Genomic DNA, 24,884 nt, shown 5'->3' on the forward strand with positions numbered 1-24,884 from the left:
CCAGGATTTTTCTGTGAACCAAGATTTTGTTGTTGCTATTTTTAAACCACACAATAGCTTGTAAATTATGAGCATAAGGGGGATATCCTAGACCCAAACTGACAGAATATGTATTCTGCCTGTCTCATTCAGAACTGCTGGCTGTGCCCATTTCCATACTTGTCACAGAGGCCAGCTTCTTGGTGGAAATTTTGTCACTTGGCCTTTCAATCGTTGTATGATTTAGAGCTGAATTTACTCTCTTCTATTTTTATTTTTACTTAAAACACATATTTATATGTTTACACAAGCATAGATACAGATACACATATATATGGCTATTTGATATGTTTTGCTATGTAAGGCTACACACGTACACATACACTCGCTATGATTTGAGGATGCTTACATCAAATTGATAATTGCTTATACAGTAATCCTGTTTTGCTATTTTAATGCCCTTAATGGGCTCTTTAGATTCATCTAGACAACCAGGGACCAAACAAAGTAACAACCAAACAAAGCATGAGGAACAGGATTCACTTGGTTTTTCTATTTTTTTCTTCAAGAAAATCCTTCTGAGATTAGAAAGATGATGACTAATTCTATTATTTAAAGTATGAGCCATTACTTTCTTGAAATATTTTAGTAATCAAAATAAAATTGTTTTTGGTGTTGAACCAAACTCAATAACCTCTCCATGTACCATTTTGTATCTCTGTGTGCTTCTTTTTACCAAGTGCCCACCCAGCTCAATCATCTCTCCTACTTATGAATCAAACCTGAGTGCATGAGACTACCAGTAATAAAAATGTCTTTAAGACTTCACTTGGCTGCTTTTTTGCCTTTAGTAATGGCAAAGCCCAAGTTCTGAGCTCCCCGGAATTCACTGGGTATGGGCAGGGAAAACACTGCTTGAAATCACAAGATAGCTTGACTTTTCCTGTTGCTATTCCTCTCCCTATTCAATTTCCTTACTCCTTACCCACTGGGCACCTGGGTAAGGGAACATCATCTCTCCATTTGATTTTGCCAAAGAACACCGGTTCTTAAACGGTATTCCTAGAAAGAGTTTTCAAATTGATTCACTTTCTCAGATTTCTTTTTATGGTCTAGAAAATTTATTTAAAGTGTGTCTTTTATTTTGGAGGACGTGGTTGTAAAACGTGGGCTATTTGGATTTCAGGAGAGGAGTGAACAAAAGACAAGAAAAGCATTTCATTTTAAGGCAACAGAGGATGGTTGACCTTTCTCACTCACCCGGGACATTTGGGCTGCCGTGGTGCCTTTGGTGCCCAAATACACCATGGCCAAGGAGGTTGAGATGCCCCAGGGAGAAAAAAAGATATTTTTACCCTCAGCAGATTCAGCTAGCTTTTTGCTAAGCTCCAGAGCAAATTGGTTGACAGATTTTGCTAGAGAGTCCATTGGGAAAATCTAAGAAAAATAAAGTAAAGTTAGAGAACATGTTAATAATCCTTTCCATTTATTTAACTTTTGTAAATGGATTTGTTGGCTTACATAATTATCTTTTTTAATTACCCTTCACTGAAATGACAAAAGAATGTATTATCCAATCTGATTATATATATATATATATATATATATATATATATAATATGTATATATACACTCATAAGAGCTGAATAAACTTTAGAAAAATTCCACTCCAACATTATTTTAAATATTTTAAAAATGAAGTCCAGAGAGTTTAAGAGAATTGGCTCAAATTTCAGAGTTAGTTCACATGAGAGAACAATTGGATTCTGGTCAGTTAGCGGCTCCCTGTTGAAAATGCCAGGATATAAATGGCAGAGGAATCAGCCCAGTGCCTCTTACCAACACACCACATGCCTACTGACTTTACCCAGTAAATGAGGAATAATTATACCCCTTTTCAACTTTGTACTTTTTCTCACTTATCTTTCATCCATATTTTTATACTTTTAACCTTTTTTATTCCTTCACACCCTGATGTATGATATCTTGGTTCCTTTATCCTCCTTTATTCTCTTGAAATCCAACTCTGCTCCGGATCTTCTTTCCTCCTGGAAGCCTTTTCTGAACTTTGGGGTTCACAGAAGCACGTCTTCCACCAAAGACCCATAAAATAGCTTTTGCCGCCTGCTTGGAGCTTATCATACTGCTAGTTCTGTTTGCATAGATTTATATCTTTTCAACTCTAGGATAATTTCCTTGAGAGCAAAATTTTCTTACTCAGCTTTGCGCATCCAGTAACACCCACCTCAGGACTTTGCACAAAATGAAAACTTACAAATACTTGTTTATTCTCTTTTAGAGTGTTTATAGTTTGGGCTCTAGCCACCATTTTTTATCTATTTAAACTTGAAATCTTTCACAGTTTAGTGGAAATGCTCATAGAGAAGTAGAGAACTCAAGACTTGCTTGCCTTTATCCTCACTCACGTGAGACCCTCTGAAACCAATCTTAACAAACAAAGGAACTCAAACTTTCTCATTTTAAAAAATATTATATTCACCTTCTAAATTTCACGTCTAATTACCCTGATATTTTCATTTAAGTCTTTTTAGACTGAGTCTCTATCAAAGAAATAGTGAGTTCAATCTATTGTCATTTTATAGCCAAATAATTTCTCAAGCTGATTAAATGATTAAAAATAAACCAAATTCCTAAGCCTAGAAACTCCCATTAGTGCCAATGTCGTATAGAACTTGGTCCTGCACTGATATCACCTGGCCCTCAGAGAAACCTAGAATGAGAACTTTAGAAACGTCAGAAGATCTCTCTAGTTCAATGGTTGAATGAAGGGAGAGGCATGTGTAGGCAAAGTTTTGGTTTCATCATGACTTGGATTAACAGTGATACTGTTGAAATCCCTCCTAGTCATAGGCTTACACTTAACCAAACAGCTTCCCAGCCTCTAAATCATCCCTAGTCATAGCTCCCACCTATTTCAGAAGCTGATGATAATCCTAGGCTAACATTATCTTATTAAAGAAGAAAAGCAAGAACCTCTACTCTTGTAGCAATTCTACGCCCTCATAAAATGTTCGAAACTTGTGTATCAGTATTTCCCTTGACAGATCCAATGCTGTCTTGTAAATAACCTCCCTATTTTCTTTACAGCTATATTCATTCAAATGATGCTTTGCTTACTGCCTGTATATTAAGCTTTATCTTTTAAGAACTCATGAATTCTTTCATATGGAAAATGCCTGGCTCCATGGCCAAAGCATAATCACTATGAAGGGAGGAGAGGAGAAACTACCATTTTAAGGCTGAGGATTTTTATCTTTCTACTTATTATTTATGGTTATTCTAAAGTTTAGTTACTTGTAACAAATCCCTGAAAACAATAACTCTCTCTAATGAAAAAGCTAATTTCTTGTGGAAAGTTAATATCCAGGTATCTTCAACTTCATTAATTCTCTCATTAATATCATTAATATATCAGGTGTAGCCCAGACCATACAAGAAAAATAATTCCTGCCTTTAAAAAAAAAGTATAGAAGTGCTAAGCCAGCCAGTGCTGGATAAAATTATCCCGGCAGTGAAAAGTGCTTTCTGAAAGATGCAGAATTTGGGGATGAGATTCTACATGAAATAATTTATCCATACAAGGGTTCGACAGTGATCTTTTCAGAAAAGACTATAAATGTCTAGATCAGAAGCCAACTATGCCCTTTTCAGAATAAATGGCTCTTTTGCAATTTTCAGAAGGTACATGGATATATCAGTTTACATACATATAAATATACATACATATGTAAAATATGTAAAATCTCAATCTGTAAAGGGGCTTAGCTAAAGAAATATGAAAATAAGAAAAGGATAGTATCACTCGTCAATATGTCTCATCAAAGATACACATACTCTTCACAAATCAGAGTTGGAAAGAACCTTGAAATCCCTCTAATCAAATTGCTTCATTTTATCTGCTAGGAAACTGAGGCCCAGAGAGGTTAAATGTGCTGACGAACATGCACAGCTAACTAACAACAGAGCTATCGTTGCAGTCCCATTCTCTGGACTCTAAATACAAATGCTTTTGTCATTATATCTTACTGTCTTTAAGGTTTTACGGTGAAAGGGAGGGATTGGGTGACGAAAGAGGATGAACAGGAGGAGGAAGAAAGAGAGACGATGATGAGCTGGAGGAGGGAGCGGGAAGGACTCTCTTCCCCTTTTCCATTAGAGGACATCCAAGGCCTCCTGACTTTCTGATGATATTGATGATATTGTCTACTTGGTGGAGTTGTGCATATCAGAAAATGACCCCCCGAATCCGCAGCACTTCAATATTTACCTAAAGCCACTTCTGAGGGAATTAATAGTCTGGGAGGATTTATGATGAGCATGGAGTGTAAGCTTAGGGACTTAGGTTATTCCACAAAAGAGAAGAAAGCTAATGGCCCATGGAATGGTAGCCAAGACATGAAGGTGTGCGTGGGCAGGGGTGTAGAGAGTCAAATCATTAGTTCCTTACATTAGTGACTAAGCTCAAATTCACGTTGCCAAGTCCGCTCTTCTGAAGGGTTAGAAGGGTTTTGGTTCAATACTTCTGAGAATACCCTATTTCTTTTTACCTGTGTTGACAGATACGAAGGTAGCAAATCCAAAAATGTGACTGGAGAAAACTCCATTCATAGTTTCACAATTCACGGCAAAACTACCTTTCTGACGTCTTCGGAAGTGAATGCTCTCTCCCGCTTAGCCCGCTTTCTAGTACCAACTTTGAATCAGCTCAGGGTTCAATCTCTCAGACCTGCACATAATTCCTGGGGGCTGGCCTTCATCTATTATTTCTGTTTTGTGGGAGTCTTGATAAATTGTTCTTTAGCTAGGTACCTCAACAAAGAAAGAAAACATAAACAAACATTTTAAAACAAAGAACTATTTACAATACCTTGTTTTCTTACACGGGAGCAGAATTGGCAACTGGTTCCTTTAGTAAGAGACCGTGGCTGAGTTAAGTGACCTTTAACTGTAGAAATAATTTTTAAAACTTCTAGCACCACCCTTTCCTTAACCCCACCCTCTGATTCATTTTCACAAGCCCATACCCTCTTCCTTTCAACTTCATCTTGGCCAGAAGCTCAAATAAAAACACAGAGAGATAGACAGAGTTTTGCTTGAATTACTTAATCACCCACATTTTCCATGTCTGTCTGCATGTACAGACTGGAATTCTAACAAATTGTAACTCACACTTTCCCGGCTTATGTTCTCTCGAGTCTGCCAACTGGCAGCAACACGTGGTTTTCCCTGGTAGATTTATTTTTTCAACAACAGAAAGTTTTAAATTAGTGGAATAACAATGGGCAAGGAAACGGAGAATATGATTGGTGAACTGTTTACTGTTAAAGTTGCTCGTAAGGTACTAGGTGAAGCATCCAAGAAATGTTTCTGTTCTTCTCATTTGGGTGTTGGTGTAGAACCCCGAGCACAACCCCAACTTGTCCCACGTCCACTGTCCCCACCCCAGGGACACAGGGTCTGGATCGACGTTTTAGACACAGTTACTGGGTGAAATGTTACTTCATCACTTTCTGCTTCTCTTCCGTTTCTCCCTGTGAATGTTCCTCCTTATTTATCAAGAAGGGAAAACTGTCTATAACAGGATGCAGGGCGTGGAGGAATGGTGAAGAGGGTGAAGAGAGAGAGACGGGAATGGAGCACAGTCCAGAAGGGACTGAGAGAAAGGAGAATTATCTTTGTTAATAACGTATTTGTGTGTTTTTTCTTCACGCAGTTTCTGTTTTTCTCTTCATGGGGCACACGCGGTAAAGTGGCTCAGAGTTTAATAGTTGAATGTGGATGTGGAACCCAGAGCAGAATGTTGCTTTGAATTTCACTGGGGGATGCGACTTGTGGCTGCAAATTCCGTGGTGCCTGCCTGACATGTGCTGAACAGATGTTATTATCCACAGGATGCCTGCAGACTATTATTAGCTGAAAGTGTCATATGGAGGCTCTGGATAGAGGGGCTGTCCATCTTGACTGCCAGTGGTCCAGAGAGTGACTTGGGCTGCATCACTGCACAGCTCTAGTTATTTATGTCACATTTAATGCATCGATATAGATTCTGGGAAACCAGCCAAGAAATTGTTTCATCTTCTCTAAAGACACAGACTAAGTTTAATTCATGCTTTCCCACAAACCTTCTTCAGATTGCTTTCCACTTACCTCTTGTTTAAAATCTTTATATATTGATATATTGTTATGTTGATAAAACTTTGGTTTTGCATTTTTTTTGCGGTAAGCGGGCCTCTCACTGCTGTGGCCCCTCCCGTCGCGGAGCACAGGCTCCGGACGCGCAGGCTCAGCGGCCTTGGCTCACGGGCGCAGCCACTCCACGGCATGTGGGATCTTCCCGGACCGGGGCACGAACCCGTGTCCCCTGCATCGGCAGGCGGACTCTCAACCACTGCGCCACCAGGGAAGCCCGGTTTTGCATTATTTTGATGCCTGTTTGGAGGGGGCAGGGAAAGAGAGAGGAGTAATGGTATCCTAAGTTAACAATATAATAATCTCAGCATAATTTTGCTTGTTTGTTGCTGTTAGTTATGGCCTGCCCTATGAATATTTAGCAATATGTACAGATATTACTAATGGGGATGGGGGAGTAGGAACTATATGAATGGGCAACAGGGGTGGGAGGGAGAGTTTTTGCTCTAGTCTTTTCATATTTGATGTTGAGATTGTATGAATTTATTAGGTATTCAAAATCTTTTAGAACCGAAAAAAGAACTCTGGGTACATCAATATTATTCAAATAGGAATCCAGAAGAAGAGAGTAGATAGGGTGGGGCTGAGAGAGTTGAGTGGATAATGGTTTTCTTATTCAGTCTGGGTTGACATAACAGAGCACTGCTGACTGGGTGGCTTAAACAGCAAGCATTCATTTTTCACAGTCCTGGAGGCTGCAGGTCTGTGATCAGGTTCTTGCTGAGGGCTGTCTTCCTGGTTCACAGATGGTTGCCTACTTGTCTTTACTTGGTTGAGAGCTTTTGTTTTTTCATTTCCCTATAAGAACATTAATTACATCCTGGGGACTTACCCTCATGACTAATTCTAATACTAATTACCTCCCCAAGGCCGCACCTACAAAGACCATCACATTGGGGATTAGGTGTTCAACACATGTGTTGGGGGAACAAACATTCGGGCCATAGCAACGGCTGAGAGTTCCCCAGCAATGAGCCAAGGTACAAGTTTCCAGATGGAAAACATCTCCTGATGAACAAGATAAAATTTTAAAACAGTTTAAAATTCTCTTAATGCAATGAAATATCAAGAACATCATCAAAAACAAAAATAAAATAATTAAAACTACAAGAAGCAAGAATTATCTTGACATCAGCTTTCCCATCCGCAACTTTGGTGCTGGGAGATGAAAAAATTGTGCCCTTAAAGTGCTGAAGAATGCTTTGAACCTAGAATTCTATACTCGTGCTCTAATTCAATAATCATGGTGAAATATGAATATCTTAAGACTCACAGCAATTCAGAAAGTTACTACTTATCGCATTGCTGAGTGAATTATTAAAGTACATTTAAAATATGAATCTATAAGTAGGAGAATGCAAGGAAGAACCCCTAATTTTCAAGAACGTCTGATTTAGAGGAAACAAACCACAATTCAAGCCTTAAAGAATTATAAGAATAATTTTCTGGGACTCTATGTTTGACCAGCTGACAGTGAGACAGTTTTATTACTGACAAAGAAAAGAATCGTTATCACTAGTATGTATTAAGTACTGTACATGCTAAGCATTCTTTTAATTGCTTGTTCTGTATGAATTCATTTTGCCATCCCAGCAACCTTACGAGAAAAGCATTGTTTTCCCTAGTCTACACTGAAAGAAAACTGAAGCATGAAGAAGCATCATTTCCCGGCTTGTGGTTAAATAACTCCTAAGTGTTAGAACTGGGATTTGGATGCAGTTAAGTCAATGTCCTGAGGTTACCTTTTTTGCTACCATGCTCCAGTAGGTCATCCATCCCTGGCTTTCATCGTAGGGACGGTGACACCGGAATACGTTTCCAGGATCCAGCCACATTTCTGTAGCCAGAATCTGCAGCCGGCTCAGCTCCCTTAAACCTCAGGTCTTCCTTCATTCTTTTTTTTTTTTTTTTTTTCTGCGGTACACTGGCCTCTCACTGCTGTGGCCCCTCCCGCCGCGGAGCACAGGCTCCGGACGCGCAGGCTCAGCGGCCATGGCTCACGGGCCCAGCCGCTCCGCAGCATGTGGGATCTTCCCAGACCAGGGCACGCACCCGCGTCCCCTGCATAGGCAGGCGGACCCTCAACCACTGCGCCACCAGGGAAGCCCTTCCTTTGTTCTTAGGACTTAAATTATGTTCTTCTCTGATCCACTCAAAAGCATTCAGTGCTATTTGAGGAGAACACACTTAGGCAATATTTCCCATTGTATGTTGCCCTTCTGCTCTTGAGCCAAGTTCATCTCTACCCCTCTGAACGCTCACCTCAATCAATGATTATGACCTTTATTCTATGTCTGGACCACTAGACTTGGTGTTTATTCCTGATGTCCTTGAGGTTTGAACACAGGTGTCCCCAAAGGACTCTGACCCAAGCTATTCTTTTGAATTGCCATACCTTTTGCTGCTGTGAGAAGACAGCTCTAATCCATTTTTCCCACAACTCCATCTCCCCCGCCAACATTGGGGCTCCTTGCAAGACGGTCGCTTATTCCTTTGGCTCCTTTTTTCGTCATTTTTTTTATTGGAGTATAATTGCTTTACAATGTTGTGTTAGTTTCTGCTGTAGAACAAAGTGAATCATCTATATGTGTACATGTATCCCCATATCCCCTCCCTCTTGCGCCTCCCTCCCCGCCACTCCCATCCCACCCCTCTAGGTCATCACAGAGCACTGAGCTAAGCTCCCTGTGCTATACAGCAGCCTCTCCTTTGGCTCCTTTATTCTGTTTATTTTTTCTTCGTTCTCACAAATGAGCCATGATACCTGATTCCTGAGAATCAAAATAAACAGGTCTTATGACCTAAAGACCTAAAAGAATGACAACAAACAAAGAGTTGTGTGGAAACATGTCTATATTTTATATATTCACAACCTTCCATAAGTTACGGACACATCTATGTGATACATAATGCTAGAAATGCACACCACTTATATTTTCCTGTTGTTCAATGCTTTCTTCTAGGTTTTTATCACAGAAGGGCATGGAAGGACACCTGCTCGTCCTTCATTATAAGAACAAATAAGTGCATTTCCTTAGAAAGAAAAATAAGTGATGACATGCTTCTGTAACTGTATCAGCTACACTAGACAGTGAACAATAATAAAAAGCCATTATATAAAATAATAAATAATACAGTAAAAGGTAATGCAATAAAATAAACTAAGAGTAAGGAAGAACTAAATGAGGTATCATCCCATTTTAGGAGACCAAATGATTAACAGGGTGGTAATGTTATGACTGACAGATGTCAAGCTACTTCTGTATTTATATTCACTGTGTAATAGAAGTTGTTCAGAAAAACAGAAATATGTACAGAAGGTTGCTAAAGTTTCGGCCCTTAGAGCAATTCTGAGGCTTATACCTCACATTACAACATCCTGTGCAGAAACGGAAACTAGGGTGAGGCAAATCTGCCAAAAAAGAGGATACTCTTGGTTATCTTGTGCATGATAAAGAAGAGGAAAGGATGGTCCGCCACAAACTGTGGGCCTCCATGGCCAGTTCTCCCTGACATAATGGCCCCAGTGCCAGCAGCTGCTTCAGTGCCATCCTCGTTCACGTCCACAGAGGCTTGATGGAACACTTCAGACAGAAACAGGTCATTCTTTTCAGACATGCCTAAGAAATTGGCTTGGCCCTGGCTGAAGGCATCATCCATGCCCATGCTCATGAGAATGGACTTGAGTTCATAATGCTCTTCTAATTTGAACCGGGGGACATACACCTCCACATCATCCTCAGCCATGGTGTCTTCGCTGAGCCACTTGTTGAGTTTGTCATAAGTTATTTCACTTTCCAGCTACAAGTCCAAAAGCAAAACCAATGAGTGCTTAGCAGAGAAGGAAAACAACTTCTAATGTTAACTATCAGTGACTTTAACTTCACTATAGCATGGGTGATATTAAAATTTACTAGTTTGGTAAAAATTTTGCAAGAAAGTAGCATGTATGACATAAGTCTAAGCCTTTGAATGAAAGTGTGAGACCTGGCACTGTTCCTCTCAACCAATTCACATATTTCCATGAGAAACTGCACACCATTTCCCAAGTTGTAGACATATGCCAAGGTAAGTTTAGCCCCAGAAGTTTAAAACAATGCAAGTTGGAATGCCTTACCAACTCCAAGCCAGTAGAACATTCAGCAATTCCATCTGGAAGCAACAGGAACATACTGACATATCCAGCATAGGGCAGTTCTAGAATCTGGACCTTTAGGTCTTCTATGTATCCAATGTTCAGCTTGTCATGCAAGAACATCATCTGTACTTCTTTGCGCTCAGACTAAATTTATTAAAAAGTAAAATATGAAAGTAGATACTGAGATGTCAAAAGATTTACAAGCAGACGTAAAAGAGAATGGGTTCTGCTTTCATTCTGAAGAACTATGTTTCTAAAAATCAACAAAATAAATTATTTGTATACCCTGACAGTGGCTCTGATCTATTTAGCTTTTTCAAAATTATACCCATTAGTAATAAGATGGACAATTATAATTATAATAATACTGAAACACTTGTTGAGTACCTACTAGGGGCCAAGAACTCTGCAAAATCTCGTTGAATCCTTACAACAATAATTTGAGTTGGATATTATTATTAATCTAGTTTGACAGGTCAAAAAATGGAATAGAGTCAATCAACTATCCAATGTGCATAACTTATAACTAGCAAATTATGTACAAGTATCAGTGAGTGGTCCCTAACTTTTCTTTCTCTATTTTGTCAAAGGCCCTAAAATATACGTTAAGAAAATCTGTCTCATTGTCTCGTACCAAGTTCACACGGAAAGGATAAAGCCTGTTTAATTTCTTCTGAAATGGAGTTTTCCAATTTCCTTTGAAGTAGACAGCATTCACCAGGACCATCTTGGTCTCTGCATCTATAGAACCTTCAGGTAACAAGTTTGGGATTTTGCCTACAGAAAATATGATATATGTTTAGGTTTCATGATTAAGAACTGTAAAGTTATCATGATTTCTTGAATCTTTTGAGTCACCATCAGACTCAGCATCCACATTTATCAAACTCTGCAGAGATGTTGACCTTCAAGCTTAAGTTTTCCTCTCGATTTACCTAAATCATAAGTAAAACTGAGACCAAATTTCTGAGGTTTGCAAAATCCAAGAGAAAATGAAGAAGTAATGCAATTAAGGTTTAGAATTACTATCAGACTTGGAAAAAAATTTTAAGTTCCTTTTATACTCTTTCTCAAAGTTTTGTAGTTGTATGAAGTTAGTTAATTCGGATGGGAGTGAAAAAGAGTCACTTAAGGAACATAATAGTGCCTTTCCACAGTACATATGTCACTAGGGCTCCTTCAAGATCTGATCTAGACAGTCTATCCATGTGACCCATTCATTGACCCAAAAACAGTTTTTTGGAAGTTGTGCTAGACCTACACCAGGAGTAGCACAGATTCATGAAGTGAGAAAGGAAGACTTGTCCTGGTGGGACTGAGAATATTGGAAGAGAGATTCTAAATCAGTCAGGAAACAATGTGTGATAAGTTCTATAAGAGAGCTAAATAATGCAGGGAACTATGACATCACAGAGAAGGGAGTAAACAAGTGAGGAGTCAGAGAATGTTCTCAAAAATGATAACATCTGAACGTGATTTTTTTTTTATAGTTGGTTTAAGAGACAGGCCACTTATAGTGAATACCTGCTCTGCAATATTTCAACCACTAAATACATTATTTTATTTAATCCTCACAACTACTCTAGTAGGTATAATTATTGTCATTTTATACAAATGAACATCATAGTAAGAGAGATTAGCAACCCTCCCAAGGTCGCAATGCTTGTCAGCTGGTCAGAATTCCACCGTCTTCCATTCCTACTGACAGATATAGGACACGAACAAAAAGTTCACTGTAGTCTGACCAGCTTCAGTATAGTCATTCAGTATTTCTATTCAATATATCCCTCAGGGAATTAAAATTCTTGGTTACCACAGAAATCTACTAGGACTTTATTTAACTCTGTAATGCATATGGAAAAACTAGTATTTGATCCTAACAAATAAAACAGAAATTGTCTCAAATTATTACAAAATTTTCTAAAACAATGAGCCCAACCAAATGACTACTTGGCATTTTGGCAATTCCACTGATTGATTTACAGCCATTCAACACAAATGCTTAAAGAGAAGAGAAATTCTTGCTGTTCTCAAAAAAGCAAGACTTTCATGTGTCTCTTTAATTTTGCAATACCTTTTTACTTTCACTTCTGTTAATCTTCACTTTCTCTGCTTCATTTTTGTCAGTGGTGTGTCAATATTTTACAGCAGTAATTTAAAAATCTAGAAATGAAGAACTAAAGTAGATCAACTATTTTCAGAGAAACAAAACATTTTTTAAAAATTCTATAGAACTTAGTTCATGTGTTTTTTCCACTGTGGTAACGAAGAAACCAAGACACCACACTATGGCTTGAAACAATGTTTTAAACACAGGAGGTAAATGAAAATCCGTTTTTTTGCATTAAGTTAGCAAACACTTTAAACATCCAATTGAAGAATTCCAGAATTAGACTAAGGCTCAGAAGAAGAGGGAACCCCAGCTTCACTACTAACAGGTAGTGGGATTTTGGATGGGAATCTAAGGGGAAAAAAAAAAAGGTCATGAAGAACCTAGGGGCAAGATGGGAATAAAGACACAGACCTACTAGAGAATGGACTTGATGATATGGGGAGGGGGAAGGGTAAGCTGTGACAAAGTGAGAGAGTGGCATGGACATATATACACTACCAAACGTAAAATAGATAGCTAGTGGGAAGCAGCCACATAGCACAGGGAGATCAGCTTGTACTTTGTGACCACCTAGAGGGGTGGGATAGGGAGGGTGGGAGGGAGGGAGATGCAAGAGGGAAAAGGTACGGGAACATATGTGTATGTATAACTGATTCACTTTGTTATAAAGCAGAAACTAACACACCATTGTAAAGCAATTATCCTCCAATAAAGATGTTAAAAAAATAAAATAAATTTTTAAAAATTAAAAAAAAGAAACAACAAAGAATTAAGGACATGCATTACAAAGGTAGAAGTAGCTTAGACAATCCAGGAGAGATGAAGCAGGGACCAAAAGAACTTGACAACATACTGACTCTGAATGGTGAAACAGAAGAAAGAGTTAAAATTTTATGATCCCTCCTTTTTCCATTGCTGGTATTCTCACACCAATTACTCATTTGAAGGTCACGCCTTTTTTCTTTGTTTTTGTCCACAGTAGACACAGAGTCACAATTATTTCAATACTGGTATGTCCTATGTTAGAAAAGAGCTGTCTCTTCTTATATTCTATTCTAAGGTAATATCCAAAATCAGATTATTTAAATACTGAATATATGTCTTCTATTAGTAGACCTCAATTATTTTTTTCTCACTTAAAACACCACGTGGCTCAACAAGAATCAGGTTACATTAATCAAAATAACTAAGGTTGGGAGTAAGGGCTAAGGATGGTTTTCTAAAAACTACATAAGAGCTTTCTAAGTGGAAAGAAGAGCAGAAACTACTTCCTTGGTTTTACCTTTGGTTTGAGTCTTGACCCAGGAATTAATCTTTTTTCTGGCATCTTCTGCACGTTCTAGGAAGTCAACTGCCTGGGGTTCTGTAGAGTAATATTTCTTGGAGAGCTGCATGTATCTCTTTAAAGCAAAAAAAAAAAAAAAAAGACAAAGTTTACATAGAATATATACTGAACAAGCCTTGGTGTAATTATAAATTACAGGCTTCCTGTCAAGACTGGGGAGCCTGAGGTAGGGGTAGGGGTGGAGGTTGGCTAGGGGGGCTGATTATATGTGTTCTCTTGACCTCCACCCCCAACTCCAGTCCCAATTCTATTTGCTGTCCTGCACGCTTTGCATTATGACCACTGGGTACAAGGGGAGAAGTTGGGTGTGGGGATAGAGGCTCTGGAAATCAGCTGTGCTCTTCCTGACTTACGACTCATAGGTGGGAATTTTGCAGCAGGGAGAGAAAGCACCCACAGAGGGAGCATAGGGATAGCTGTGTTGGATAGTGTCCAATGGCCTTAGGGAGTCTAAGGGAACCCATGTGGAATTCTGACTCTCTCAGCATGAATAAGAGAGAACAGCTTTAAAACTGAGCTCCTTTTAAGTTTGGGGCCCTGCCATTTAAATCGCACGTTTCACTTACTTCCCTGAATCTTGCAGACTTATCGCCAAACAGCTTATTGGCACTTTCCAATAAATACTCCCCTGTGGACGTGTTCATGGCGGAGCTGAGAGAGCGGAAGGATGAATGGATTGTGTCTGCAGCTTGTGCCTTAAACAGAAAGGAGAGACTCTCTTTATGTAACTCAAGACTCCTAAACAAGATATTTCTTAAGCAATGGTATTTTTTCCAGTACGTCAATAAAATGCTGTATTAAAGTATACTTTTTTCTGGCACTTTAGAGGAATCTCTGAGGAAATATTGTTGATATGGATGATATCAGATAATTTTCTTATTTGTTTCAGATTTTACTGTGCCTATGGATTGGATTGAACCATGAAGTAACAAAGATCCTAGAAGAAAGTCAGGCTCCTTTTACAGTCTCCTGAACTACAAAGTCTGTAAGCAATTTTTATTATATTAAACTGTTGCCTTAGAAGTGTTCTTTAAAAAGTTCATATAACTTCTGCAAGTACCGTTTTATAATTAAGGGGTAGTCTGTGAAGTGGAAAATCTGGGTTTTAGAAAGCAGGAAATTGAGGGAAATTCCAATCCCCAACCTGAAGTTTGTAAGCAGGATGACACAAACAGGGCTTAGTCACAGCAGCGCCTGGGTGAAGCAGAGGTCAGAGCCCTGCAGCTGGACTGCTGTCCATTCAGACCTGGCAGCATCTCCATATTGAAGGGGCCCTCTTCCCCTCCTAAGTCCATAACTCCGTGGCTGACAGGCAGATGGAGCATCAGGAAGAAAGCTATGTGGGGTATCTCCTCATAACCTAACTTAGGAGTCTGATCGTGGAAGTTGTTTACCCATAGGAGCGCATCTACGCCCAGCTCCTACAATGTAGCTGGATAGCTGGTGTTTAAGAAAATGGAGTATTGGGAAAAGAAATGACTACGTGAGATAGATTAGCTGAAGAGATTAGATAGATAGATAGATAGATGATAGATAGTAGGTAGATAGATAGATGATAGATAGGTAGATAGATAGATAGATAGATAGATCACAGGAGATAGAAGGGGAGGACATAAAGGATATTTGAGGGTCACTGACCTTTCATGAAGTCACCAAGCCTGGCCTTCTCCATTCCTCAATTACTTGTCACTCCTTACTCTGGAAATCTGCATCTATGCATGTGTATTCTAGGAGTCTCTACAATGGCATTAGAATAAATTATACATCCCCAACTAATGGCAGAGTGGGGTGATAGAATTTAGAAATAGTCTTGGCCTGGAAGTCGTGAAGTCTGGATTCTACCCTGGCTCTGCCCTTACTTACCAGAGTAGGAGATTTACTCAAGGACTCAAGGACTTCTTTCTATGAAGGAGGGAAGTTGTACTAGGTTCCTTCCCTGTCTAATCCTGTGATTTTAAGACAAGAATATTCTGGAAATAAAATACAAAAGAAATAGAAATGGATGAGTCAGATACCTGCAGAATAGCATCAGGATAAGTGCCCCTCTGGATCTTCTGTGTGAATTCACAACTGGTGAAGATCTCTTGGGTGTCTGGGGCGACTTTGTGGTCTCCACCTTTGTTAAACTGAAGCACCTACAATTGGAATTCCAGAGAATTAGGTACATTTTCCTGCTGCATTACGTAACTTTTAAACCAATGGCTCTCGAGCTCCTCTTAGTCGTCCTACTCTCGTTTCCTGCCTTTGTGTATGCTAACAAGCATAGATGCTCTTCATATGTAACATGTGTCAGCCAGCGGAAGTGTCCTTCACAGGACTCAGCATGAACTATTTTATACTAATTCATATGCTTGCCATTCTGACGGCAAATTGTTATGATGAGATGATTTATAACCTCTAAATTATCTAAATTATAACCCAACCCATAAGTTGCCTTGAAAACATGCCAGTATTCTGAAGGAAGCAATAAGGTTAACTCCCAACCTTGTATCTCTCTATTCAGTGGCCTTATATATTACACACTTCTAACCTGTCAAAAACTACAAGCCACAGCTAGCTTAAACATAAAAGCAGGTCACTCAATATTACAGGGATCACCTAAAATATTTGCACATACCTTATTTACACATAAAGAAATCCCACACGTCTGTCCATGTGGGGGGCAAATGGCAGAGGTAAGATGACAATATGAATCTCTTTATGTTGTCAGTGGCAGATCAGGATAACAGTGAAGCTGGTAGGTGCACACTGGCCCCGGGAGGGCCCTCAGGTCCCCTCCCCCAAACTGGAGCCTTCCCTGCCTGGCTCAGCCAGTCTCGGCACCCCCGAGCCTGGCCCTGCTACCCACCCACTCCCACCTCCAACATCCTTTGGGTCCCATCCCCGTGGGGTCCCAGGTGAGGTAGACGTTCTGCTAAGGAAGGAAAGGCAGGCTTGTCCAGCAGGTGGTGAATCTCTAGGCTGGAAGGAGAGGTGTTAGGATTTGTGGGGTCTCTCCCTGCTCTTCAGATCACACATTATGAGTCTTACCTAATACTCTTTGAAAAGAAGTGGTCTGACTCTGCCGCCACGTAAGGGAAGAATATTTCATGTAACAGATTCTCCGGTTGTCCTCCCTTTTAAGGAGATTGATGGGGTCTTGGAGCTAGCACTAAAGGCCTCCCGAGTCACGGCGAGAGTCGCTGCAGGAGGGGGGATGTGAGGTGACCCGGGCCATGCTGAGGGATGCACCCTGCCCAGAGAGGCGGCTCGGCCTGGGCAGGTCCGTGGCCTTACCCTAAAGAGAAGAGCTGGTAACAGTATAACTGCTGATCTCACATCGCTTGTGCTCTGTAAGAGTTTATCCCTTCTACGCATTCCTTTATTCCATTACAACTATGTCACCTTTACCAGCTATATCAGTTCCCAACTGTGTGGCCTCTTCTTGCCCTAAATTTCTCATTTCTATGAAAGGACTATGGTAATCAGAGCACCTACCTCACAGGATTTTGTATTCTGTGGTTAAACTATAAAACATTCTTAGAAAGGTGCCTGGCCAGGGCACTGTAAGTGTCAGCTATGGTAACTTTTAGTTCTAACACGTGCTTCTCCTATTCTTTCTAATCTTCACACCCATCTTGCCGGCTATGCATTTTCATTCTCCTTTTAAAAATATGAAAACTGGGCATCCCTGGTGGCGCAGTGGTTGAGAGTCCGCCTGCCGATGCAGGGGACACGGGTTCGTGCCCCGGTCCGGGAAGATCCCACGTGCCGCGGAGCGGCTGGGCCCGTGAGCCATGGCCGCTGAGCCTGCGCGTCCGGAGCCTGTGCTCCGCAACGGGAGAGGCCACAACAGTGAGAGGCCCGCGTACCACAAGAAAAAAAAGAAAGAAAACTGAGGCTCAGAGAGTTGAAATGCCTTCCCTCACACACCTGGTAAATGGCAAAGTTACCACCCAAACACAGGCAGGTCTGTCCCCAAAATCCCTGCTTCCTCCTCCAAGCAAAGAGCTTCTCCTCGTTTTTTAGCAGGGAATTAACCAAATTTGTCTTTGAATTTTAAAATCTGCCCATGTAGCACAGTTACAAGAAAGCTACATAAACCCCTTGTCCCACGTGCTGAAAGCACTTGCCGAGCACAGAAAAGCTGTGTTGTGTCAAGTGACCAATAAGTTAATTTTCCTTTTGTATCAAAATCACGTTTTTTACTTTACGTACCTAGAGCACTTCATTTGGCATTTGTCCTCAAAGAAATCTTGCTTCTGATGCCTTTACATCTAAAAAATGAAGACCCTGATGTTTTCTAAAGTTTTTAACAGAGTTCACTGCGCTTATTCTTTTCAAGGCAAAGAAAGTAGAGGGAAGGAGTTTTGCAAAATGTTGCTGCTCTCAGATGTGAGCAGCTGGGTTTTGTTGTAAGTCTTGATGTTTAAACTGCCACAGAGGCAGGGAGTGACACTTGCATCCCTTTTCCTGCTGCAGTGAGATAGGCCAACACTCTCTGTGGGCCACTCCAAACAAGACCCATCTGAAATGGTTCACCGTGTACCTGGAAGGAGGTATCCACCTATCTATATGCACACACTCAGGTGCCGTTCTCCTGGGAAAGTCAAAAGTAGCCAGCAGCATTTTGGCGTGGCTGAAAACAGAGTCCGTGTTGGTGAGAAACCAGAGCCTGTACTTAAAGCATTCAATTTTAATGTTTGTACATATGGGAATAGGAAAGAATTTTAATTATATATTACTTTGTCTGGTCACTGACCTGGGAAATACAGGATCATGTGAATTTTAATGGTGCTGAATTCATCCCATAGGACCATTGCCATGTACAGTTGAAGTAGTTCAATATACTTCCATGGCCCCAGACTTAGTGAAAGGGTCCCCTGACTGAGCTGGTGTCAGCTTCCTTCACCAAGGAAGGAAGCCAGTGGCCTTAACAGAAATAGCTCACAATGCTGTCCCACACCCTGTCCTTGACGTTGAGGACTGGCCATCACGTCAGCCCCATTTTGTTGACATGAACTCATGGGGTTGAGAATGTTGGCTGAGGTCCTCTGAAGTCACACTGCTCTCTGTGCATCTCCCAGAGTGCGGAGATCACGGGTCTGGGATATCTTTTCCCTTGGTGACACTCTCTTAAAACCACTGGAAGGAATTCTTTACATGAATGGAAGGAACCTGAGCTAGGAGGGCAGAAACCAGAAGAAGCCCTGGGAAAAGTGCTTCATTCCCACTGCCACTCTCCCCACTGTGTTAAATGACACTTGTCTTAAAACCAATAGAGATAAAGCTTGCAAATACTTCAAAAAATATAAGCATTTATACTACCAAATATAAGACGTTGTCACTATTAACCCTTTCTAACCTTGCAGGATAAGAAATTCTGGTACGATTTCTGCTATGTCTACCACTGAGGGTGTTTTTGGTTTGGCTGTTTTATAGATTTGAATCTAAGGAACTTGTGTTGTAATGGCTTGTGATGATTGCTGACCTTGTTAGAGTCAAGATGTCTCAGACATGTAATCAGAGCAATTCTACAATTCAGTTCAGGAATCATTCTGTTCTAATTTGGAACTTTAACAGAAACTTACTTTGGCCATCTGGTCTGCAGTGTTGCCCCTGGCACCCAGGTAGATCATGGCCATGGTGGAGGAGATGCTCCATGGAGAGAAGAAGAGATTCTGGGTGGCAGCACTTGTATTTGCCAGATGGCTGAAGAAACTGAGGGCAAAGATTGTGTTTGCCTTGTAAAGTTCTTCCATTGTTTCAATCTAGAAGGACAGTGAGGGGAAAAAAATAAACAGCTCTAAAAGATGACTCAACATTTTGAGTGATGTCAGCAGAGTAGTACAGGCTGTACCCTGCACGGGGCAGGGGTTCCCTCTCTGTTCTCCTTTCATCCAAGAGCATGAGGGAGAGCAGGGACAGCATCATCGTGATCCTGGGACCTGTGCAGCCACACAGGGTCCCACACTCGGTACAATGCACTGCTCCCACAACCTTGCAATTCTTAATAATTTTAAACAAAGGGCCCTGCATTTTCCTTTGCACTGGCTACTGCAAATTATGTAGCCAATCCTGAGATAGAGGGAGCAGTCATGTGATGAGTAGTGACACTCCACATCATAATAATGATAATAGTAACAATAAGTAGCCTTTATCGAAACCTTACTGTACAACAGATGCTGTTTTAAACATCTCACCTGTAGTAACCAGTTAATCTTTATGGAAACCCTATGAGGAAGGCATTGCTATTCCTGTTTTACAAAGGAAGAAACTACTGCCCAGAGAGAAGAAGAAAAGTGACCAGTGTCACTCGACTATAAGGGGAAGGACTGGAAATTGAAGGTGGTAGGTGGGTAGCCAGCCTCCAGGGTCATGTTCTCAGCCTCTGTGTTGTACCCACAGATACACACCACACACACACACACACACACACACACACACACACCCCACAGGCAAATACATGCATATTCACATGTATGCCACGTGCATATACACTCTGATTGGCGCCAATGGAGATGGTCAAACTTCTTTCAAATTCCTTGCTTCTAGAAGTGACCTAGACTCACCGTTTGAGAGTGGGCATTTTTACACAGCCCTACCTTGCATACCTGCACCCCTCCACTCACACACACCATAGCCTTTCTACCAAAGCAACCCCTGAGCTGAGCAGTTCATTACTGGGAGAGCTGGAAAAGCCCCCTCCTCCCACCATCCCTAGTAGGGAAGTCAATGCCAGGTCCCATTGCAGGGGTGGTCCTGGGGCTATAGAACACACACACACACACACACACACACCCCATCCACCATCTGAAGATAAATAACAGACACGCCCTCCATGACCTAAGGCTCTGCATGCAGCCAAACGCTTGGACACACCTGTTGATTCTGGCCAACAAACTGTATCTTATGCTTTCGTAGCGGCTTAAAACACACCCTGCAATTACCAAAATCTATAAATACACCAAGCGACGCTGACACTCATCATCCTACAGGAAACCTTCTTGTGACAGTGGCTGGGGAGTTGCCCCATGCCCCATGAGGCACGTCCTGCAGCTCTTTAGGCTTGGACTCACTCAGCAGGGCCTCCCAGGGTCACATCACCCTAATCCATGGGTGTTTTATGTGAACACTTGGTTCACCAACATTTCTTTTGAAGAAAGTGATTGCAATTTGCGTCAAAATTTCTTATGGGAAATACCACTCAATTGTATTTTTTCAAGACAAAATAGTAAATTAGGTAAAACTTGTCCCCAGAAGTCTCTCATGTCTTCTTGTCTCCTTTAATATTTAATATTCATGGGATCTGTATGAGGTAGATATTAGGATCTTTACTGTATAGGTTACATACTGATGTCCAGAGAGGGTAAGCAACTTGTATAAGGTCACAGAGTTTGTATGTAATGGTGCAGGTCTGCTTCAGAAACCCACTCTGTCCAGTGTCGCTCACTGCTTTACCTGCTGGTGTTTAACCTCACTGCTGTGTGTAGGAGTTTAGGCCAGTTACTAGTTAGAGAAATGCTAGAAAGAGGAGATAAAAAGAGGAAGGAAGCAAGTTTGTAATACTCCTAGAGGCTTATTAAGTTAGAAAACTAAAATCACTATTTTTTTCTCTTGCTTCATCACTGAGATTAGATTACCTTGGGTGGCTCAGAAATTTGTTTTCTCTTCCTTCTACAATTTAAAATCATCTTTATGATGAATTAGTCCTGGGTAGACCTTTTTTTGTAAATTATCTCAGTAACATTTCAGAAACAAACTGAGAATAATATAAATAAATATTTCTCTATTGTGTGAAAAAATAAATAAGGGATCAGAGCCAGAAAAATCAATGGAGGCCTCTCCTATACCTAATTCTTTAAAACGACCTCCGTAGTCTGTCACTTTGACACTAACGAACTTTAAGTGTCAAGACAAACTACCAGAGAGGGTTTTAATGCCACGTTAGGATTTCAGTTGACTGTATAAAAAAATAAAAAATGAATTAGAACAGAATTACATCATCCCAGATGCATGTACTTCTTTTAAAAGTAGTCTAAATTTTATCTTTAAGATCAGGTACAATTAACTGCATTTAACATAAAAAATAATATGTGTTGTCTATATTGCAGTTACCAAATTCCTTCGGCCTCACTGCTTTATTTAACTTGCATAATTGCTTGCCCACTAAACCTAGTAATTCCTATTATAGCAATGAAAATATGAAGATGTTGATTGCACAGCTGGTTTCAAAGCCTAGATTGAATCTCAGCCTTCTGATTCCAACTCTAGCGCTTTTCCTACAGACCTTTCAAATAAGGTTTGAGAAGTTTATATTTTTATATATATATATATATATATATATATATATATATATATATATATATATATAGTCTTCTGATTCTCTAACAAATCCACACCTTACATTTAGGTGAGAGTCTGCCTAAGACCATGTGAAACTGAATCACTGAGTGACATCAGATAGCATAACCTCTTAGGTAGCACCTGTTGTGAATTTCTTAACACCAGAGTTACACAACTTTATCAGCTTCTGGAGGTTATATTCCTAATCAACATTGAATATTCTCTTTAGAAGAACAAACGGATGAAAAGCATATGTGGGGCTGGGCTCCACGATGTCTGTGTCCGTTCCTGTAAAACAAGTTGACAGATGTGCCGCTGAAACTTGGCACAGGTGACAAAGAACTTGGGAGGTGCTGCCAGAGCCACTACAACAGTTGCTGTGCTCGTTGGCATGGCAGGTTAGATTTCAGTTTGCTGTAGCATTTTAAATAATTTTTTTTGCAACGACACAGTGCAGATATTCTGAAATTGACCACAAAAATTAATGAGAACACAGAGAAAACAATAACTTCAAGGAAATTTCCCTTTCAAATTACCAACTTCTCCCCCCACAAAAGTAAAGGCATTGTCTGATATTTGATGACTTTCATCATGAGTAATTGTTTGTCTGTGGGGTATTAAGTGATTTATTACTATTACTGAACTATTACTTCAGTCAATCCAGCAACTAATTTGGCTGATTTTTCCCCTCTCACTAGATTGACTGATTATTGAACTAAATTCAATAAAGGTATTTTGGTATTGAACTGACCCAACCCAGCTTCCTGCTTAATTTCTGATTGTTTTAGATTAAAAACTGAGTCATCTTTTTTGCCTTTATTATATGTATACACAATTTATAGATTACTTTCAGTTGCTAAATTAATACATTTTAATTGGTCTAGCTATTCTCATCAAATTCAGTGCCAAACACTAACTAGTAAAGAATATACACATTCTAAGCTGTTTGGTAAAATTGACATCACAACCTAAATGTACCTTTTGGTTTGATGAATGTTACATAGGCCTTTGCTGGCCTCTGAGATTTAAGATTAGGTCTTGCTATAAATTTAATTCAAATCTAGAACTAAAATATTCTCAAACAACAAAACAAGAAAACACCAGTAAATTTTCACCCATCTTTTAAAAACATCCCACATTTTAATTTTCATTATATTAATAATACCAGTGTGCAAAATAAAACCATATTTCATAGAGATAGACATGGAAATGACTGAAATACCTGGTTATTCTCTGTCTGACGAGAAACGGTCCTCTGAGAATTGCTATGAGTTCAGGCATGGTGATGACTGGTTTTATAAAGCTCTGCCCCTCCCACAGAGCATTTTCTTCTCTCTCTTTCTAATCTGTATCCTTTGAGTGAGTCAACATTTTACTCAGAAACACATCGTTAGGATAGAATTGCTTGTTTGCTAAGGCATCATTTAAGAAATTTGTTGGGAGGATGACGTCATTCAGAAACTTAAGAATTTGGCAATATCTACACATGCCTGTAAAAAACTGGATAAAACCTGTCAATTCCTGTTTGTTCTTGTTCTCATAGTACGAAATTGTTGTTTGGTACTTGTTCTCATAGTACCAAATTCTGCAACATCCCCTCTATCTTTTGACAAGGGTGGCCTGGGAGCTCTTTGCAATACTTAAAAGCAATGGAATCCTTTCTCTTCTGAATCTAAGCCGCCCGCAAGCAACGCTTTGGGAATGGAAAGAAAAAAAAATACCACTTTTCTTCCTTATAAATTCTCTATTTTAAACCGTCTTACATTTTCTCAAGCTATAATTTCCTGTGTAATTCTGGGTTCCACCCTAATATCCTGTCACAAACCACACCCAAAGAACTTCTCATTTGCCCTTCTTTAGAACATAGATCTTATATTTAAACAATGAAAATCCACTTGTACTTAAAGTTGATTTTTAACTCTATAAATTATAGGTGTTAAGTGGAATTTGTGATGTCGAAAACATGATTCAGAAAATTCACTAGATTTTTAGATACAACCAAAGGAATTTGAGGAGTAAAAATAAATAAAAGATGTGCATAATGAGATAGAATCTGAGTCTGAAAATGTTTATATTGTTAGAGCTTATTGAAAAGTGTTTGCAACACATTGTAAAGATGGTTTCTCTACACTTTACTTTTATTTTCTTGAAGTAGAGTTGATTTACAATGTTCTGCCAGTCTCTGCTGTACAGCAAAGTGACTCAGTTTTACACATACACACATTCATTTTTTTTTTTTTTTTTTTTTTTTTTGCGGTACGCGGGCCTCTCACTGTTGTGGCCTCTCCTGTTGCGGAGCACAGGCTCCGGACGCGCAGGCTCAGCGGCCACGGCTCACGTGCCCGTGGCATGTGGAATCTTCCCGGACTGGGGCACGAACCCCTGTCCCCTGCATCGGCAGGCAGACTCTCAACCAGTGCTCCACCAGGGAAGCCCACACACATTCTTTTTTTTAATATTCTTTGACATTATGGTTTATCCCAGGAGACTGGATATAGTTCCCTGTGCTATAGAGTAGGACCTTGTTGTTTATCCATTCTCAGTGTAATAGTTTGCATCTACCAACCCCAAATTCCCAGTCCATCCCTCTCCCTCCCCACTTCCCCTTAGCAACCACAAGTCTGTTCTCTATGTCTGTGAGTCTGTTTCTCTTTCATAGGATAGGTTCATTTGTGCCATATTTTAGGTTCCACATATAAGTGATATCATATGGTATTTGTCTTTCTCTTTCTGACTTACTTCACTTAGTATGATAATCTCTAGTTGCACACTTT

At 40.0% G+C, this 24,884-nt stretch overlaps 1 protein-coding gene across 1 annotated transcript in view; it reads right to left on the reverse strand.

The window, feature by feature from the left end:
* The window catches only part of LOC116739053, a 64,720-nt gene extending 41,346 nt beyond the window's left edge, over window positions 1-23,374 (reverse strand). Inside the window, exons 1-10 of the mRNA XM_032603107.1 lie at window positions 23,333-23,374; window positions 19,356-19,535; window positions 15,801-15,920; window positions 14,352-14,480; window positions 13,723-13,840; window positions 10,962-11,104; window positions 10,307-10,471; window positions 9,587-9,990; window positions 9,434-9,464; window positions 1,240-1,416 (exon numbers count right to left, since the gene is read on the reverse strand). Coding sequence (XP_032458998.1) covers window positions 1,240-1,416; window positions 9,434-9,464; window positions 9,587-9,990; window positions 10,307-10,471; window positions 10,962-11,104; window positions 13,723-13,840; window positions 14,352-14,480; window positions 15,801-15,920; window positions 19,356-19,526 — 1,458 coding nt within the window. The 5' untranslated portion in view covers window positions 19,527-19,535; window positions 23,333-23,374. The remainder of the gene's footprint in view (window positions 1-1,239; window positions 1,417-9,433; window positions 9,465-9,586; window positions 9,991-10,306; window positions 10,472-10,961; window positions 11,105-13,722; window positions 13,841-14,351; window positions 14,481-15,800; window positions 15,921-19,355; window positions 19,536-23,332) is intronic.
* Between the last annotated feature and the right edge of the window lie 1,510 nt (window positions 23,375-24,884).

The sequence above is a fragment of the Phocoena sinus genome, chromosome 14 (assembly GCF_008692025.1).
Source record: "Phocoena sinus isolate mPhoSin1 chromosome 14, mPhoSin1.pri, whole genome shotgun sequence".
NCBI lineage: Eukaryota > Metazoa > Chordata > Mammalia > Artiodactyla > Phocoenidae > Phocoena > Phocoena sinus.